This window comes from Eptesicus fuscus, chromosome 10 (assembly GCF_027574615.1).
Source record: "Eptesicus fuscus isolate TK198812 chromosome 10, DD_ASM_mEF_20220401, whole genome shotgun sequence".
Taxonomy (NCBI): Eukaryota; Metazoa; Chordata; class Mammalia; order Chiroptera; family Vespertilionidae; genus Eptesicus; species Eptesicus fuscus.
In genome coordinates, this window is record NC_072482.1 from 21,590,217 (window position 1) to 21,611,050 (window position 20,834).

At 43.1% G+C, this 20,834-nt stretch overlaps 1 protein-coding gene across 2 annotated transcripts in view; it reads right to left on the reverse strand.

Annotated features, from left to right (window-relative positions):
- Nucleotides 1-502: 502 nt before the first annotated feature.
- The window catches only part of GCLC (glutamate-cysteine ligase catalytic subunit), a 40,386-nt gene continuing 20,054 nt past the window's right edge, over nt 503-20,834 (reverse strand). Inside the window, exons 4-16 of one of the 2 annotated variants that reach the window (XM_008142055.3) lie at nt 17,325-17,438; nt 15,257-15,315; nt 15,025-15,158; nt 10,646-10,720; nt 10,083-10,199; nt 8,857-8,995; nt 8,286-8,398; nt 7,682-7,774; nt 7,284-7,388; nt 3,701-3,782; nt 3,512-3,624; nt 3,310-3,430; nt 503-2,040 (exon numbers count right to left, since the gene is read on the reverse strand). In XM_008142055.3, the coding sequence (XP_008140277.1) occupies nt 1,829-2,040; nt 3,310-3,430; nt 3,512-3,624; nt 3,701-3,782; nt 7,284-7,388; nt 7,682-7,774; nt 8,286-8,398; nt 8,857-8,995; nt 10,083-10,199; nt 10,646-10,720; nt 15,025-15,158; nt 15,257-15,315; nt 17,325-17,438 (1,477 nt within the window). In that variant the 3' untranslated portion in view covers nt 503-1,828. Of the gene's footprint in view, nt 2,041-3,309; nt 3,431-3,511; nt 3,628-3,700; nt 3,783-7,283; nt 7,389-7,681; nt 7,775-8,285; nt 8,399-8,856; nt 8,996-10,082; nt 10,200-10,645; nt 10,721-15,024; nt 15,159-15,256; nt 15,316-17,324; nt 17,439-20,834 lie in introns of both variants that reach the window. The other variant, XM_028142870.2, reaches the window with a different exon arrangement.

A 20,834-nucleotide genomic window follows, 5' to 3' on the forward strand; every position in this document is an offset into this window, starting at 1 on the left:
AACGAGACCCCCAAGAGATCTGTATGCAGATTAATTTGACAAACACGACCCTAGGGCTGTTCAGGTAAACACAGCTGAGAAAAGCAGACTGGCCCCAGGACAGGCATGACCACAGGAACGCAGGGTGAGGGTGCTGACGCAGTCACAGGTTGAAAGGAGCGCTCTGCAGGACTTGCAGATTCCCAGCTTAGGTGGGAGTGTGCGTCAGCACAAGTTCCTCGGCGTTCCCGTGACCACTGGCTCAGCTGAGCAGGCGTGTGGAGTAAAAAAATTCACTTCCTGTGGCTCAGGCATCACTTCAGCCAAACATCAAGCCCCTCTGTCCCTTCCCCTCCCCTCCGGGGTTGGCAGCTACAGGGCAGATGAGGCGTCTGTTTTTGTCACTGTGCTTCTTTCTGAAAACCTCTGAGGATGGAAATGAAAACAAGCTCACAGACTATCTGAGGTGGTTAAACAAGCCACGCCACCACCCCTTTAGTTGCAGAACGCACACATTCAACAGTTTTCAGGATTCTCATCCCATTCTTTTATTTCCTCATCCCACAAACATTTAGTTTATCTGCCTTTTTACAACCTGATTTACAAGCAAATGAAAAGCAGGCATTCATTAATCCTCCAAAGAGCATGTATGAAACATAGCACAAACCCTAGTATTTATATCTAAGCAGACTTAGCGGAAGCAGCTTTGTCACAATCTCTTAAAATTCACATTAGTTTGAATATTGGTGCCTGTTACGGTTTGCATAATCTACTGTACATAGTTATTTCTGAAGCAGGTTAAGACTTTAATTGGAAAAAAACCTTCAACAAAATGCTCTAACAACAATTATATGAAACTTATTTACAGTTAAACACTTAGGGGCTCGGTTCACAAAACTTAGTGCATATCATGATTTCCTGAAGAGTTTCACAGAGAAGGGCATAAGCAGCATGTAGAATATCCTCCAGGTAAAACCTAAAGCAAATGGCTTTTATAAGAATGTCTGTCAATATGCTTACTGGAAACTAGAAAGTAACAAAACAACCTTCAGCAACTGCACCTGATTTGCACATTTAAATACACAGCAGCAACCAGAATAGACACAGGAGCGGGTGCCATTTTTGACAATACTCTGTATATTATGCATAGGAGGAAAACAATCACCCCAAATAATCACTACATGTGAACTCAGGGTAAAGGTCTCCTGCCTTCCTACAGAGTTATCTGTAATTCCTGCCTCGTGAAATTAAATAAAAAAGGACAGTACCTTTGATAACAGCCATCAGCTCGATGGGTTTACGTGGTGGTTAGCTATTCAGATTACAAAGGGAACAGATAAGGTGCCAGAGCCCAGGGTTACCCCTGAAGCCCTTGAATGGATCCAACAGTGATTTTAAATACAAATCGAAGGAGATGGCTGAAAGAACATCAACAAGACAAACTGGTTTTAAAGTGAAGTGATCAATTTCTGTAAATCAGGTCCAGGTAAAGTCTTTTAAAAACGAAAGCACAAATATTTACAGTAAACATTTTGAACAATGGAATGCAGATATAGTACAATTACTAGAACATTACATTTACAAAACTGCTCGGGCAGTTGTTACTCCAGAGTGAGAATTAGAAAATGTACAAGCCAGTCCACAACTTTAGATATGTTATTAAAATACATCGTTAATCATAAAAATACTTTACTATGTACATGTTCACTGTAAAAACTCTAGATTTACCCGCTGAAGGAAGCCTCTCACTCCATTTCCGGCCCATTGGCCCAGGACACGGTTCAGTCCTGTTCCCTGGAGCTGTGGCCAGTTCTCTGATGAAACAGCAAGCGTGTCCCTCTGCAGGGGTCTAGTTGGAAGAGTCCGTTTTACTTCCGCTGTCTTTTACTCTCTTAAATGCTGGTCCAAGTAACTCTGGGCATTCACATAATTCATTTGCAATTTGGTTGCACTTTAAAATAAGGCTATAGTTTATTTGATCGGTTATTACACTGTCTTGCTTGTAGTCAGGATGGTTTGCAATAAACTCCCTCATCCATTTGGCGATTGTCATTAGTTCTCCTGAAAAAGGGGAAAAAAAAATTAAGACACTTTAATAGTAGTGCTTTTCAAAATATAAGTTGACATTTGGCCAGGTTGAACAATCCTGAAGAAAAACCAGCTTGACCTTTTGGTGTGGCCAGGTGGCAGGGCCGGGAAAGCATGCTTTCCATAGTGTTTGCAGGACTCCTCCTGGGAAGGAATTCCAGGTTGCAGGCAGCAACTAGACCACACACATCCCCGTGCTGCCTGGCAGATGCTACCCGCACACTGACCGACACCGCCAGCTCGTAAGAAACGAGAGCCGGCACGTGCACTAAGGCACGCGTCCTCCCATTTGGCCAGAGGGTTACGACCACATATGCTGGCCGTGTCATGAGACTGCCTCAGAGGACAGCAGGTCCCGAGTTTGCCAGAGCGACCTCTGGTCGAAGAGGTGGAGAGAAAAAAGAACAGTAAGTGGAGTGAATGGAGAGGGGAAACTGGCAGACATACTATTGGGGGTACATCCTTTGTAAAATTGATGGCTCCCCTAGGCTAACAGAGGAGGGGGCTCCTGGGGGTGCTCACTGTATGCAGCAGGCTGAAGACCCGACGCCCTCGCTGTGTTGCTTATTTACCTTACAGAGTTACTCCGCCTAGAAAGAGCCCGTGATGGTGCACAGTGAACACAGCTGGACTTCAGTGACAACTAGGCAATCTAGACACTGTGTCTATAATGCCATCAACTTAAAGATGCACCAGTTTTATGAATCGGTATTGAAAAACAGAGCACTGCTAATTAAACTGTGACTATCAAAGATTATAAGGTGTATCTGATTGTAGAGATGTCAGAATGTGAAAAGGTGTGTATTAGTAAATGCATCCTTTTATTTTTTTATTATTTTTTAAAATATATATATTTTATTGATTTTTTACAGAGAGGAAGGGAGAGGGATAGAGAGTTAGAAACATAGATGAGAGAGAAACATCGACCAGCTGCTTCCTGCACACCCCCCTACTGGGGATGTGCCCGCAACCAAGGTACATGCCCTTGACCGGAATCGAACCCGGGACCCTTCAGTCCACAGGCTGACGCTCTATCCACTGAGCCAAACCGGTTTCGGCCATCCTTTTAAACAGCGGTCTCCAACCTGCGCTCTGTGGACCACTGGTGGTCCGTGAGATCCGAAAAGATGGTGACTGCTGCTTTAAAAGGCAACTTTAGGAATCTGAGTATTGTAAGACTGAGAGATTGTGCCTACATTGAGAGTTGTTTTTAAAGAAAAAAGAAAGAAAAGGATACCATACCAGATGCTCTCTTCTTAATCAGCTTTAGGTAGTTTAGAATACTACATCTGGTGTCCACATCCACTTCCATGTTTTCCAGGTAGGAGTTGAGAATCGGGATCAGCCCAGGAAACACGCCTTCCTACAAGAAGCAGGATGTGCCATGAGCTCCCTGCCTGTGGGTGTCGGCCGGCCGGCAGGCAGTGGGCGCACAGGACCCTACCTTCCCATTGATGATGGTGTCTATGCTCATCAGGGCGTACTCCTCGTGCTCCTCTGTGGCCAGCTCCATGCTCTGCTGGGCCTTGCCACAGCCGTCCACCACAGCATTGCCACCTGCTGGTGACGGCAGAGCAGCGTTAGTGGCCTGTTGTAGCCTAAGTGACCCCAGAAATCCAAGAGGATATAATACCTTTGCAAATATCTTTCCTGAAGTAGAACATTCCCTGCAGGACAGCATCTCGTTTCTGTGCGACTTTCATGTTTTCATCAACCTAGGGGAGAAAAATAACATGCCTAAGTCAGAACACTCTTGACCAACCAGAGCTGTGCCTTCATCACTTCTGCCATCAGGACTTGCCTCCCTCAAGTCTTCTACTGTCCTTCCCACGGTTTCTGGTCAGAAGAGCAGACTTTTCACTTTTATGTGGGGACTGTGCCATTCAACCACAAGTTGGTATGTGCTTTTTAACAATGGGGGGAAAGAGAAGCTCACCTTTAAAAACAAACAAACAAACAAAAAAAAACCCCCCTATAATCCCGTAGGCTGCCTGCATTTCAAGGCACCTTTGTGACTGACCTTCCAGGAAACCTGTCTCGAGGGCAGGTGGCTGGCTCCCTTTACACAGCACAGGACTCATCCAAGACCCCAGGTGAGGAAAGGCCGGGAACCCAGCCCTGGCTCCCAGTTCAGTGCTCTGCCCCCGCCGCCCCTGGGGATTTGCTGCCTCGCTTTGTTGTCAGATCTGGACCAAGCTTAGCTCTCCAGGGGCAGAGGGGCAGCAACACTGTTTGCCCAGGCCATGTCCACTTATTCACCAGACCAAAACCTCTCCATTTCTCCAGTGACTTTTCAAGACTCACAAAGAGCTTTTAAACCTTCTTAGTAATCCCTTACTTCCTATAATGAAAACTGAGGGGATTCTCAATATATGAAAGACCAAGTTAGGGGTCACATTGAACTAACATGGGCTATACAAAGTCTTTGATTACTTGGCCTCTTCACCATATTCATTTCCTACTGTTGTTTTTTAAAGACACCTATGAGCTGAATAATCTAGATACCTCTAGAAACATATTCAAATAACTGTCTAAAATTCCACCATGGTCACTGCCCTAGCCGGTCTGGTTCAGTGGATAGAGCGTCGGCCTGATAAAGCCTTACCTTACCAAACCACAGTGCCTTTAAATGCTTCTTATGCTTCTGAGAAATGTCGGCTACACTTTATGGTGTAAAAAGAACCATGAGTCTAACATTACCTTAGAAAATCAAACAAAACTGCTTCCTCTATCTCATTTAATACTTTCTATCACATTTGTCATTCTGGCTATCTTTTCAATGATAGCTCTATTTTCCACACTGTCCTTATTTTAGGCATATGCCATTATGTTGCTATTTTATATTACCTGTTTCAGCTTTTTAATAGGAGAGTTTATTCAAATTTGTGTGTGTGTGTGTTTTTTCTTACCATTTTATGCTCTCTGGGCTATCCTGTCTTACACTCCCCTGACCCCACACCTTTTAGCTGCAGGTTAATAGTAAATAGTTAATAGTAGGATTTACTATTAACCTGCAGCTATCTATTACTAGTTTTTCTTTTAAACAAGTAGTTTCAAATGCTAAGCATTAAAGAGTATCTACCATCCCTCTCCTCCACTAGGTAAGACTTCTGGCATACTTCTAGCCCTAATAATCTAACAAGTTTTGTTAGAATTACCTGGAATTTAAAGAATAATGTGACTGGAAGAGAATTCAATGGTTGTGATTTTTAACCCCTCAGGATTCTGAAGACCTTTCTCGATCTCACTATTTAATGTTGTAGATGAGAAGTGATATAAACTGTTTTTTCACCCTTTTGGCAGCTATCCTTTTTCTCTCTCCTATTTAGACAGCTGTTATTTTTGAGATTCAGAAATTCCTAGTGGGTTCTTCTTTAAATATTTATCGCTTGACCTAATGGACTCTTACAGGGAAAACTGTCTTATTTCCTTGATTACTGTATCCTGCATCTCTTTTATATAGACCGGGGTGGGGAGCGTCTGGCTCATGGGCCATATAAGGCACAAGAAACCATTTGGTCTGCCCCTGCCAAGGTAACTATACGCAGGACTCAAAATTCAATAAATTTAGGAGCTTTTTACATAGCAACATAAATGTATATTAAGCAAATATTGTTATAAATATCCAAATGGCCCTTGGCAGAAAAATGGTTCCCCACCCTTGATACAGACCATTCTTTTCTTCTAAATTATACAAACACTGAACTTTCCAGAGCAATTCTCCATGTTTCAGTTTTTCATTTCTTTGCCATCTGCTGGGATGGATCCCACTTTGGCTTCCTAAATCCCTGACTTTGATCTTCAGTATCTGCTCTACTGGGGCATATACTGAGGTGTGGTTTGTTTTTTGTTGTTAATCCTCACCTAAGGATATTTTTCCATTGATTTTTATAGAGTGGAAGGGAGGGGGAGAGACACATACACAGACTGGCTGCCTCCCCAATGTACCCCAACCAGGACTGGGGACTGAGCCTTCAACCGAGGTATATGCCCTTGACCGGAATCAGACCCTGGACCCTCTGTCCGTGGGCAGGCACTATCCACTGAGCCAAACTGGCTAGGGCCATTTTACTGAGTTTTAAAATTGTGGATACTATTGTTCTTTGTTTCTAATAACTGTTCTCCAAATGCTCTGTGGTCCACAGTGCTTGCTTCATGGATGTGAGCCTTCTCCAGAATTTCCTCTCAGGCACTAGTTAGAATTTCTTTAAGAGTTCTTTCCAATTTCTTGAATTAACTGTTTCACTGAGGATAATAAATTTTTTGTAGACTCTTTAAGGCCATTAAAAGTTCTTGGTTTCCTACTGACTTTTAGACATCTATTGTAAATAAGGCTTAGACTGGTAGCTTACATGGACTGTGCCTCAGATGGGTTGTTCTCCCCAACAGGTACACCCAGTGTGCAACGTGGGCCCATGGGATTCCATGGCCCCCTTTGGCCTGGGTGTGAGAGCAGGCAGGGACGAGCTGGCAGCCAGACTGCCTTCAGGGGGTGTGGGGGGACGGGGCAGCTGCAGTGCCCCCTGGGGGAGAGGGAGCAGAGGCCCGGGGTTTCTTCCTCCTTCCACACTTGCTGGGACAGGGCTGCTCTTCTCCTTGCTCTGCTCTAACACCTCACCAGACCCCTCGTTCTACCTGGCAGCGTTTCCCAGCCTCTCTCTCTGGCCCGGGAACCAAAATCTTCTATTTGCTGCCTCACAGCCTGGAACTATTCTGAGGCTCTGCCAGGAAACTGCTTCAAGAAGATTCCTTTTCTGTTTTTTATTGGGCTGGGGCTGATGAACTCTGATTTGTTTTTCTGATGGTCCAAGCCATCACATTCTCCAGGAACAGCTCCAGTTCAGCCCCACTGCAGGGACTGTCCCCTGCACTCCAGCAGCTACCCGTTCTCCTTGCATCCTAGGATTAATACTGTAACCAAAATGAGATCGTGGGGAGGATGAAATCTATTTGTGGGACTCACTCCAACCACCATCTTTCAAATGGGCTGAGTAAGGAACCACTGTTAGCATTTTTTTGGGGGGTGGGGGATGGGGTGGGAAAGTCTCCACCAATGTAGCATCAAAAAGGAAAAGAATAGGATGGAGGGAGAAGCATTTTATTCTAAAGGGTGAACAATTCTAAATGAGATCACATTTAAAATTAATATGATATATAAATGAACAGAACAGTCTACAGCTAATCAAACCCACTGCTACCATTTACCACACTCTTACCTTTGACAGTGGAATGAGAAAATCTAATTTGTATGAAAGGATCACTCTCGTGAGCAGCACCACAAACACCACATACGCCGAGTTCTCGAAGTCTGTTAACTGAACCTAGATAAGCAGGAGCCCAGAAGTTAGCAACCCACCACACAAGCAAGCCATTCCCCAACAAAGCCCTCCTCGGACCACATCATCCCCCAATGCCCCTTCGGGGTCTGGGTCTGCTCACAATCTATTCTCAGAAATCAACCCGCCTCAGCTTTTGGACGTGCTCATTGCGTGCACACACTTGATCTGTATTGTCTTCCAGTTAATTTAGGAGCCTCTGCTCAGAGCGTCAGAGGGTGGTGGGCAGTCAGAAGACAGGGTGCGTGTGAATTCGCTCCTGCTGACCCTCGTCTTACCTCCATGGGCCGGAATTCCACTCTCCATCCAATGTCTGAGTTTGGAGGAGGAGGCTTAAATCTCATTGTCTGCCAATTTGTGGACTGAATGTTCTGTAATAAAAAAGGCAGAGAATAAAACAACTTTCCATAGGCCACAGAAAATACTAAGATGATTTGATAGTTAATGAGGGAAGACTGTTTGCTATCCATACCTAACTCTTCAATTTATAAGTACAAAAAGGTACAATTTAAGATTTTCTTGGAATGTGACCTGCTAGGAAAACAAACAGCAAATGTTTAATAAAAGCTGGGTGATATGCCAGCAGCACTGAAATAACTAACCAGGTTATTCTTATGTAGCATGCTTGAACTTTTCACCATGCTGCAAACAAGAGAAAATATTGAATAAGAAATTTAGAACTGGAGATATAACCTGTAGGAATCATAATAAAAGTACCTTGAACCAATTTAAAATGTGTCTTGGTTTTTTACTGCACTAGATAATGAAAGGCACATGAGGTTTCAAAAGGCACATGAGGCACACTGGCCAATTTTTCACAGACACAGAAAACTACCTCCGTCTTGGTTAGTGAGATAAAAATGCATTTAAAACAGGAACTACCTCAAAATGGTCAGACTCATTGGCATCATCCAGGTGTATTTTCTCTTCAAACAGAGTCAGCGGGTCTCTGATAAAGAGATGAGCAACATGCTGGGCCAGGAGGTGGTCAATGCCTGCAAAGAGAGGTCACCCTGGACTCACTACACAGCTCAAGACTCCACTGTCCTCCAAGTCCCAAAAGAAGACAGGACAGCTCAGGAGGTTGTAGAGCGAGTATCTAGAAGCTCAGGCAATGGCTGGTTTGTTCGGTATTCTCATCTCACCCAGGACCTTATCCTACGGGCCCTGGGGAAGCGCCGGAGTTTCATTCGCTACTTACACAATGCCTGTTGGGGCACTGGTGGGGACCTAGATACAGACCTCCAAAGTAAGTTCCTTTTGCTAAAAGTCAAGAAGATCTCACAAGTATTTGGAACTTGAAACTTTAGGAACAAGCAGCCTCCTAAGAAAAGTTAGAGACTTCACACTAAAAACAGAAACCAGACCAGGAGTCAGCAAAAAAGTTTAAGAGTTTTGAAGAACTGAAGACATACAATCAAATCTAGGGGGCAAAAAAGGCATGGATGCTCACCTTCCTGCAACAGCTGCTCGTAGATTTCTTTATCTATTGTCAAGTCGATGTCATTGTATTTCTCGCCACACTCGGACAGATAACTGTCTATTGAATCATATCGGGATTTACTAATCCTATAGTTACTGTTCTTCAGTGGCTAAAATTTAAAAAATGTGAATGAATGCCATATAAAATCATCTGGAAATAAACATATGCCCCAAATAATTACATTAAAATGCCCTATGTTTTTATATATAATAATTATATTAAAATGTCCAATCTTAACATAAGACTCTGAAAAATAAGTTAACACTGAAAAGTAATATTATGGAAAATTATATTTAAAAAGCAAGGAGACAAATTAAGTAGGCTTTTTGCCTGATGATTTAAATATACCTTAACTTTTTTCTTTTTTAAAGCACATCACCTTCATTCTTATGAAGCTTCAAAAATAAATGCCAAGGTTGACAGCAAAATAATTAATAATAATAAGCCTATACTGTAAAAGAAAACTATCAAAATGATTTCTCCTTTCAAGTTCACTTATTTTTAGAAAGCATGTTCAACAATTTATGAACTGCATGAAGAGCAGAGCAGCAGCAGTGTGCCCTGGTTCAGAACATCAGAATTACTTGGAAGGGCTCCTTTAAAAATACCTATGTCAAGGTTCCAGTCCTGGAAAACTTACTAAAGGTCTGAGATGGGTCTGGGGTCTATTTTTTAAACATCTCCAGAGGTGGTTCTGGTGGATATTCTTGGTTGGAGAAATGCAAGGTCACAGTTCAGCAGGCAAACAAGAGGCACTAACTAACCCTTCATAAGGGGCAAAAAAATCTTTGACAGCAGAGTACACTTTCCACAGCAGAAAGCATCATATTCAAAGCACTCATGTAGCGCCAAAAAGCATTTGGTAAAACAGCCATCAGCAGTGACTGCCAAAAGATTAAAAAACAAAAAAACTACACTCTTAATTTCAGAAGATAAAACAAATACAGATTTCAACTAATGATGAAAATTAAAACCCCAACCAGATCAAATCACATTTCCCACATGTTCACCCCAGAACAAACACTACAAAGCCAAAGACCACAAAGATAGGTTTATAACCCATGAATTTCTTCCCATGTGTGACTAACCTACTCAAGATAAAAACTTGAGGGAAACTTCAAAATCACAAGTAGTTATTACAATAACTCTGTTTGATCTGCTTGATATAAAGACTATTAAGGAAAAATCATTCCCACCTCCAGTCCTCTCTCCTCCCGAGTTCTATCATCTACAGATGCAGAAATCACGCCCCAGCGACAATCAACGTCTGACACATAGCCTCGGTAAAAAGGAGACGCAGCACTCAAAGCCATCTAAAAACAAACAGAAGTCAGCACCTGCAGGTTCAAAATGTCACTTTCATGCTGAAAAAAGCTCCATGCAGTTATCTCTGGTCACGGAGAATCAGTTATGCAACATAGCTCTATAGCACTATCTGTGCCTGTTTCTCATAGTGAAATACCCCAGGAGTGACTGAAATCCCTGGATCTTATACATTTAACTTCCTCTTTCTAATGCGAGGACACGAAGATGGCTAACATTCAAACTTAACACTTTAGCACATAAATGTCTTACTAGCAACAGTAACGGTCTACAGCTTAGACTTAGTCCACTGGTTCTTAATCTACCTATTATCTGGGTTAGTTCATTTCTGAATGAAGTCTTCAATGGACTTAACTAGCACACTCAGCAAATTTCGCACATGCGGTCTTTATTCTATGCAAAGAAGTATTTAAAATAAGGTATGACTTCTACTTACGACAATTGGGCAGATAGTGGCCAACTGATCATACAGGTATCTAGCCTCAGAAATGCTGCAGGCTTGGAACGTTACCTGTTTAAGAATTGCAAGTTATTAACAACAAAGAATCATTAACATCCTCCCCAAGGAGTGAAGTCTGAGAAGAAGACTGAAGAAGGGAGGGGCCTGGTACGTAATGGTCATTCCACTGATGAAATATTTAATACAGGAGTTTGTTTAAAAGCTTGTCCTAGATGAATTTTGCTAGAAAATGGTATTTAATCATGTTCAAAACTAATATAAATGAATTAGTAAAAGTCGATAAAGAAAAATAAGACACTAGATAAATGATAGAGTTCATTAAGGCATTTCCTTTTCTACTGGTTTCTTTCAAGAGCTTCCCATTCGCTTCAGTTGGCTGAGAGGTTATACACATTTTGGTGAAAAGGGGACTTGGAGTTACTAAGGATGGGTTTCAGAGTGCACTGGTGGCAGCATGAGGAACATCTTGGCAGGGAAGTTCAAATGCTGCAACAGCCTAAGAAAAAATTGAGCACACCATAACAAGGCACCTGGCTCTGGTGGCCAGGGGGTAGAGAGAGTGAGGGTGTGACTTAGGACTTGGCTTGGGTGCTCCCAGGACAGAAAGGAAGAAGAGGCAAAGGCTTACGGAGCCAAGAAACAGACAGACAAAGACGCCCTGTAAGTGGCTGGGTCCAGAGCTGGTTCCTAGAAGAAACACCTGGGCTGGAGAAATATTTGGGGAGTAGGCTCAGACGACGACCTGAAGATGGTTAGATCACCCAGAGAGTCTGCACATGATGGGTACGTAGGATATTTAAGAGTTAGGCAGAGAAAAAGATCACATAATGATTAGCACAAATCCTCCACAAATCACAAAAAAGAAACTAAAAAAAATCTTCCACCTTTTTTGAGGCAGAACACTAGGAGCAGTGGATGGGAGCAAGGGATATAAAATGTGGTTGTGCTGGCACATCTGTATTAACTGCAAATTGGGTTACTGGTCCTGATCTTCCTACAATTCCTATGCTAAGGCTATGTTTTCATTAAAATGTAATAATTCACCAGCCATTACAGATTAAATCAACCCGAAGAAGAGCTGAGTCATAGACATCAACGAATAAGAGTATCAAAGGTTAAAACAGATAAAGATTGAGTAGGGCTGGCAACTAGGTCACTGATAACCAGAAGGGTAGTTTTCGGAAAGAGGCGGAAACTCAGAAATTAGTCTGTGCTGGGTAAGGGTTAAATGAGAAGTGAGGAGATGGAGGAGGGTGCATAAAGTATTTACATGCTTATCTGCTGTGACCCCACCACAGAAACCTCCAGGACAGCAGGGATCTCTATGCCAAGTGTGAAGAACAGTGTCTGACACCCACTTAGTACTTAATAGATATTTATTACATTTACATAGCATCTTGAAGGAATGAGGGTGCTATAGAGGAGAACACAGGGGCAAAGATAAGTTTTAATAAATTGGTGAGATACTTGAAAAACTGTGACCCCACAGGCCAAACTCACATGGATTGAGATTACAAGCACCTAAATGTTCCCCAAGTGTTTTGACTGCTGAATTCTTTTGAATAGACTTCTCTAGTTTACTTAGGTCCTATTTCAGCACTTCTGGAAATTTTAGTGTGTGACTGTGACTTTTGTTTTTAAAAAGATAGTACAGTGAGCATTTTGTTTCCACAGGCAGATCCTGGAAAAGCCAACCCTAGACGAGTGTGCTTAAGAAAATTAGCACCTGCCGAAACCGGTTTGGCTCAGTAGATAGAGCATCGGCCTGCGGACTCAAGGGTCCCAGGTTCAATTCCGGTCAAGGGCATGTACCTTGGTTGCGGGCACATTCCCAGTAGGGGGTGTGCAAGAGGCAGCTGATCGATGTTTCTCTCTCATCGATGTTTCTAACTCTCTATCCCTCTCTCTTCCTCTCTGTAAAAAATCAATAAAATATATTAAAAAAAAAAAAAAGAAAATTAGCACCTGGAATTCAACAGCTGCGTTACAACAGCACAGTGACTTGTTCTAAACCTACTTACTGTCTTCCTCACTCTAGAGCTGATACCACTGTTACCAAACCAAATGCAACCTCACTGCAGATAAAGGCTTTACTGGAGGAAGAAAAAAAGTTCTAATACCTTTAAAAGGTGTAAATATATGAACAGTTGGCTTCTGGTATCCATTTAAAGTATATAAAGAAGAGAAGCAATGTTACCAGGAAACTGATGAGAGGGGAAAAATGAAGTATGAAAAACAGACATTACAAACCTAAGTATTTAATCTGAAATTTATCTAGGCCCCGCCAGTCTTGCTCAGTGGTTGAGCTTTGACCTATGACCCAGGAGGTCATGGTTAGATTCCCATTCAGGACACATGCCTGGGTTGTGAGCTGGATCCCCCACAGGGGCGTGCAGGAGACAGCCGATTGTTGATTCTCTCTCATCGTTGATGTTTCTATCTCTCTCTCTTCCCTCTTCCTTCCTCTCTGAAATCAATACAAGTATGGTATATTTAAAATTTATCTAGAAAGCAGTTGAAAGCCACATGATTTTCTGGGGTGTGGGGAGACCTCTTACCACACACAGGAACTTACTGACATGAACTCATTAAATGATTACTGAAAAGCTCCCAAGAGTCAGAATTTGAATATGGTTAAATGATTCATCTTGTAAATTTTCCATTAATCTTCAATTACTTTTTAAACATTTTTTTTTTCTGCTTTACCGTATAAGCAGTTGCTAGTGTTCCACTAAAGAGATTCACAGCAGGAAGTTCTGTGTTGATTTGTGAAAGCTGCTTCTGCCACACACTTCACATCTGTGCCCATTTTTTCAGTATTGAAACTGGGGTGTTGGACGTGCCATTGAGAAAAAGAATCCTAAACCCATGACAAAGCTTAAATTGGATGGAAAACTATATCTACCAGCAATAAAAATGTTGCTGGTAGATACCACGAGACCGCATTTATTTGTACAATTCAGCATTTCAAGGGAAAGAAGAGCCCTTTGGAACAGAACAACTGCGATGTCCCTGGCAAAACACCCTGGTTTAATATTAAACCAAAAAAAGGCAGGCGGTTCTCCCACAGCGCCGATCGTTTTAAAGCCGTGCACTGTGAGTTCTAGAGCTTAATGGTTCTCTTTGGAAATGTTTGTAATTAAGATAGGGAGGCAGATATGCAGTTAACATTCAAAAGGTCTAAGCCACATATTTTATACTACCTCTGGAAGTCGGGGAAAACTATACCCTTGGCCATGGTTACTGAAACACATTGAGCATGGAAAACTCAGACCCTGGCAGCCGCTTTTGATTCCACATAGCTGTGAAAATAAACGCATTAGAGACATGTGCAGGAAGCCGTGTGCCTGTGCTGCAGCTGTGTGAGATGATGGGGAGGCTGGTTTCCCGGCCCCTGTGTGTCACGAGTGCTCAGGCCGGAGGTTCAGGGGCCCTTACGTGGGGACAATGCCTGATGCCGCTCCAAAAACACTGTTCCTAATCAGCCAAAATAATGAGACCTAGATAAAATCTCCTTAAAAAATAACAAGAGGCTCCTTTTTCTTTGATTTTTTTCAAATTTTCAACTCCTAAGAGGATTTTAAATAAATTAAAGATTAAAATAAATACTTCTGTTCATAAAAACAATGAAATAAATATTAGCTTGGAGTCAGACCTTGAAGGGGGCTTAATATAAACCCTTCTTTAAACTGCTGAGAAAACAGGCCAAAAAAAGTGAAGGAAGTTACCCAAATATCAGAGTAGCCAAACCCTGCACACAGGCCCTGAGCTGCCTGAGGAGGCCCGGACTCTGCCCCCAGGCCCTAAGGGAGCCTGGGCACAGTCCCTGCCGGGCACCGTGATCTGATTAGGTCAGAAAGGCTGTTCTACCTCCTGTGTAACTGAGCCAGGGGCAGGGCAAACTCGGCTGCTTTGTTTTTATGCTGCGAGGTGGCCTTGCACGAATATAAAAATTTAAAGTCCAAACAGTCCTTCCCTTGGCTACAAAAATCACTGGAATGCATCCATTAGACTTCACTTTCAGAAACAAGAGATTTAAGCCGTTTATAACCTCAAAGCTACCCTGTCGCTAGATGGCAGCAGAAATCAGGCATATAGAAAGAACAGAGACAATGACCTGGGAACAGTTCACATTTTATGTTAATTAACAGCTACACATCTTTGTAGTGGAAAGGTAGATTCTGTCAAGAGGTAGTTTCCAGTGAATTTACTAAAATAACTTCACTGGTTTTCAGAAAAGCATACTAGCTACCATTTCAACCTGATTAAATATGATCTTTAAAACGGAAACCCAAACCTATAAAGGAGTAAAGAGAAGTAGGTGAGGGCACTCGCCTCTGCCTATGAGCTAGTACCTGAAGACAGCAATTGCCCATCCCAAATCCCATGGCGTCCATGTAGATGTGATCGGGCTTTGAAGCCTTCGCCGCCTCGTCATCCTCAGGAAATGTTTCTATAAACGGAGACGGTGTGTTCTTATCTTTAAATACTGTATTAAAAAAAAAAAAAAAAAGGAATGGGTGGGAGCCTAGGATTAAACAACAACGCAACAGGAACCTCTCCCACCCACCACCCCTGTGGACTCACTTGGCGTGTTGATGACCACTTTTTCTCCTCTCCTATGCCGGATATTTCTGGTTAGGGTGCTGAAACAGACAACCAAACGCTGTAAATCAGTCCCATCGGTACCAAAGACCCATTATGTAAAAGGAAATTTGATCATATACAAGTAAATGAATGAAATCCTGTACCTTCAAACTAATTCTGGCCCTAACCAGTTTAGCTCAGTGGATAGAGCATCGGCCTATGGACTCAAGAGTCCCAAGTTCGATTCCGGTCAAGGGCAAGTACCTTGGTTGCTGGCACATACCCAGTAGGGAGTGTGCAGAAGGCAGCTGATCGATGTTTCTCTCCCATCGATGTTTCTAACTCTCTATCCCTCTCCCTTCCTCTCTAAAAAATCAATAAAATATATATATTTTTTAAAAAACAAACTAATTCTGAGGCCACTCTATAGATAATTTATATGGATCAAGATACTCTGAGGGATCCTCTGAAAAAGGGCTTTACATTAATACCACTTCCCTGGGTGCTTACTCAAGACTGCCGTCTCTCCCCTGCTTCCCCAGCTCCTCCTAACTCTCCAGATCACGTGTTTGGATTCTGCATGGTCTGGTCTCACCCTGCACTTCTAACACTTCCATGTTAACCAAGACTTTAACCAAACTTTAGTGCTTGCTCTCCCAGGCATCTCTGGAGCCCCAAGACCTCATTACTGCTGCCCCCAACCTGCAGCTTTAATACTTATCCTCTAGACCTGTGATGTTTAATCTAGAAGCTACTAAGCAAATGTAGCTACTGAGCACCTGAAATGTAGCTCGTCCTGATAAAAATATGCTGTGAGGAGAAAATACACACCAGATTTTGACAACTTAGTACAAAAAAATTTCATATTAATACTTTAAAAATAGAGATTAAAGGTGAAATAATATTTTAGGTATATAGGGTTAAATAAAATATATTATAAAGCCAAGTCTACGTTTTTAACTTTTCTAGTGGCTAACAGAAAATTTAACATCCTGTTGGAGAGTGCTGCTGTAGACTCGGTAGTGCCACCGCCTCACAAGCCTGCATGGATCCTTTGTCAGAAGCACCTGCTCTCTCCCAGGAGGACCCCTGCACTTTCTTTTTTTAATCTCACCAGAGGATATGTTTACATTGGCTTTTGTAGAGAAAGGGAAAGAAAACAATCAGTTGTCCCTTATATGCGCCCCCATCGAGGATTAAACCCACAATCTAGGTATGTATGTGCCCTGAATAGGAATCTAACCTGCAACCTTTTGGTGTGCAGGATGATGCTCTAACCAACGGAGTAACTGGCCAGGGCAGTGCTACCTTTTTTTTTTTTAAGTGTCATAATCTATCTTTTCTTGCAGCTGAATATCTCTTTTCCCCTTCGCACATTCTTAACATTTGAAGTTGGGAACTATGTCTATAAATTGTTGTCTCCCCCCAAAAAAACTTTGCAGACCTCTTTAAAATAAATACTGAGAAATCCCAACATCCCTAACTCTAGGTCAGATGCCCAGGTTCAGGATGAAGGGTGAGACTCAAGGTACAAAGGTATTAGACTGGTGTGGGCCCTGAAGCAATTTAAACCCAAGAATTAAACAGGAATAGACCTAGAAGATAACAGAACAAAAGGTGGAGAATGCCTATTATATGCAGATGTACATAATTTACCTTATTATCAGGGTACACAGAATGGAGAGAACAGATCACAGACACTGGTGGTAACTTAGAGGGGAAAAGGTAGAAATAACTAAGGGAAAGCTTCCCAAAATAGCTGTTTACAGAACTAGGATGGAAAAGAAGCTGCTCACTAAAGGAGAAGACAGTGGCTACGTTAATGACTTTAAGATGAGTTGGAAATGGGCAAGTCAAGCCTGGCCCCAGAAGCAATAATCAAGCAGCCTTGGACACACAATAGGTGTGGGGGGTGTGGGGGGGTGGGTGGGTGTGTGTGTGTGTGGTGTCTTCTCTGGTTAATTACAGAGGGAGCCAGGATTCAGTAAATGCTTGAAAAGGATTCCCAGGCAGGCATAGTATCCTCTGAGTGAAAGGCACCTGTATTTAAACACGAAGCCATACTCACCTGAAGCGGGGGTGCTTGTTTATTGCTTCATCAGGAAAGAAGAGGGACCTGGAAGCTCCTCCTTCGACTGGGGTGGGTTTGCACTCCGGCAGCGTGAACCCAGGACAGCCTAATCTACAACAAATTGAGTTAATTATGCCTCGTCATCACTGCACCTGTGAAGATACCTAGCATCTATCATTCCCTTTTTCCGAGGGTCAAGCACACAAATGGTTTGTAAATATTATGCTCCATCACAACCACGCCTTTGCTTTTCTTATTCACCAAGATCTTCTTTTGTGATTCCAGCCCTTTACTAACCTCATCAGAGAGCTTCGTTCACTCATCGCCCACAGAACACCCTCTAGAGCAGCGGTCGCCAACTGGTGCTCCGTGGACCACTGGTGGTCCGTGAGGTCCGAAAGGTTGGCGACTGCTGCTGCAGAGAAGGCCCACTTGCATCCTACCCATCTCTTCATTTAATAGCATCAACCCACAGCACAGGTACGTCAGGGGCTATAGGTGCCCCTATCCAGCTGCTGAGGCTTCTTTTACTAGCTCTAAACTCTCAGCTTATCTTTTGACCCCTGTACTGGCCCTACCCCCAACCCCCTGGTAAGCTTTGCCTGAATCTGAAAGGGGTCTCCTGTTTTTTGCCTCTGCAGGTCACCTCACAAATCCCTCAAGATCAGATTAAGTAGTGTCTCCACTGGTGTCCCCATCCACCCCTGAGATCTCTCTCTGAGGTCTGAAACCCAACCCTATTATCTACTTGACCTAAAGAAGAGTTTTAGTTCTGACACAGAAAAGGGAAGCTCTGTGTGCATCCCTGAGTGGAAAGCTCCAATTCCACCTCACTTGCCATCACACCACCTGTTCTTCGAGTTAAGAATTTTAAGGTCATTGGTAACTGTGCTGTGAGGGAGGACAAAGACAAGTTGGTGAAAGCAACACAAGGGAGCCTCTTGTCAGGCTATAGATCAGTGGTAGGAAACTTGGTTGAGAGCCAAGACTAGCCCCCACGCCTCACTTCCCCCTGTGAACAATTGAATTTGCTGATCTTATCTAGAAAATAGTCCCAGGGTTGCTGGAACTCCTGCGGCACATGCCATGTGCGTTAGGGAGAGTCCTTTAGGGGAGCAACAAGTTTACATGGGGCATTCTCCGCCAGGGTGTTGATCTGGCGGTCAGAGCTCAGATCCTCAGACTCCTGCACAGCTTTGCTTTGCTTCTGGACCAGCACCCCCACAGAACCTCCTGCCAAGACGGCCACGTTAAGACCTGCACCATCCACTCTCAGCATGTGGTCACTAGCCACAGGTGGCCTGAGAGCTGGACTGCGGCCAGTGTGACTGGGGAACTGAATTCTTCATTCCCTGAAATTTGATTGAACTCAAATTGTCATATGACCATTGTTTCGGACTATAATCCCACACTATAAAATTTTTGCCTCTTTACAGAGAGAAAAAGCATACTGTTTACACTTAAGAAACCAAGCACTATTTTTACTGTTGATCCCAAAATAAAACTTTCCTTATCATTTACTATAGAAGTAAGGTGAAGCTTCTACAACTAAATAGTATTCTTGTTTTATTTTTAAGTCTAAAACATACGATAGGCTTTTTAGAATAAAACTTATTTCATTGTTTCAACTCTCCCTCATAATGACTTAAGAAGCTAAATCTTAAAAACAAAGGGGGGCAGGGGTGCCAATGGTTCCATATAGAGCCATTAACAGGAAGAAAAGACCCATTAGATTTAATTTTTAAAAGTCCTTTTCAGCCCACTGCCACACTACTAAGAGAAAACAATTTGGGTTTGTATTACAAACCTTTTTTTCTTTTTAATTTTCTAAGTGAAAGGTAGAATCCTCTAATGTTAAGGGGGAAAAAGGAAAATTTAATATACTGAATTTTCCAGTTCACTGAAACTTGTCAAATAACACCTGTAGCCTACTTATTATTCTAAATTTCATAATAATTACTTAACCAACAGCCTTGCCAATTCTTCTCTCCACCCCGTTTGCTGATTTTGCAGTCTCTTCATCTATCCACTTTCTCCATCTCCACCACCTACCCTCTGCAGGCTGCCCTCATCTCCCCACTGAGCCCCCTGCTGGTCTCCTAGCAAGCCCTCCACCCGTCCTACAACCACACTGACACTACAGCCCAAGTGCGGGGCTATTGAACTAAAACGTGATGCAATCCGCCCACCCCAACCTTCCCAAGGCCTCCCACTGCTTTTAGGATAGCAACTGAAATTCTTAGTTAACACAACTGGCCCACCAACTACCTGCCCGGCGTCACCTTACCCCACACTTCCATTTCATTCTCAGCATCCTCGTCACACTGGCCAGCCTTCTTCCAGCTCTGACGGCTCGGTGCTCCCCTGGCTCATCCTAGGGCTTGTGCCCATGCTGTGCCCCCTCCCTGGTACAGCCTTCCCTCTCCCCTCCTATTAGGCTCCTACTAGAACTTCGGATGTTGCTACCATCCTCCTCCCTGGGCGGCGCCTTCCTCCACCGCACAGAGGCCATGAGACAACCATGTCACTCTCTCTGTGAGCCACACCCCCTCACTACTTTCCCTCATGGTTGCATCCTCACTGTGTGGGTCTGTGTGGAGCAGGCGCTCAGGTATCCTGTGAATAGCAGTCATGATTTCCTTACCCCCTTCAAACAGTGGGCAAGGAACATGCCAGTTCTCTTCCAAGCACACCTGCCCACCCTCCCCAGCTGGGGTTTTTATTTCTGGCAGGGAGAGGGGAGTGGCCTGCACAAATGAACAAAGGAATCACAGAAAATAAGAGATGTTTTTCTAAATGTTTGTTGAGTTGCTTAAACAGGTTTCAACTATTTAGATGTGACCATGGGAATGTTAAAAAATAGAATTCTCATTCAAGTGTCCTTCTGAGACCAATGGTATGACTCTAAATGACTGAGTTCATTACAGACATTTATCAAACTGTTCCAGGACATAGATACTAACCCCCCAAAGCTCTTTTGAACTTTGAGGAGGTGAGCATACTTGGTCACACTCTGACGGATATCTAGCATAGATCAGATTGACGATTTGGTAGAACTGTATTCTTACGTACAGGTCCTACCTATCATTGTAAGCTAAGAACATAATCTCACTATTTCTATTTACTTAATATTTATGAACTTTTAGCCATTACTAGATTCGGTATAAATGAAGCTAAAAACTGCTTTACAATTCCCAATTAGACAAATCTAAATTTTTCTTTTCCACATAATATCCAAATATATGGAAAGGAAAATTTTCCACGTATTTTTATTTCTGGCAGTGAGAGGGGAAATATGACCTAAAGTCCCCTCCGCCCCTTGGTTCAATGCCAATAGTGCCCTGGGGGCACTGATGGTGGCCCTCCTGCAGGTGACCTCTGATAGGCCACCAATGTCACCCTCTACTGGTAGGCAAACACATGTGAGGGTGCAAGGAGCACTTGATCAGGGGACTCACTATTCCTCACAAGGTCAGAGCTGCATGGCACAGGATGTGCTGCTCCCTC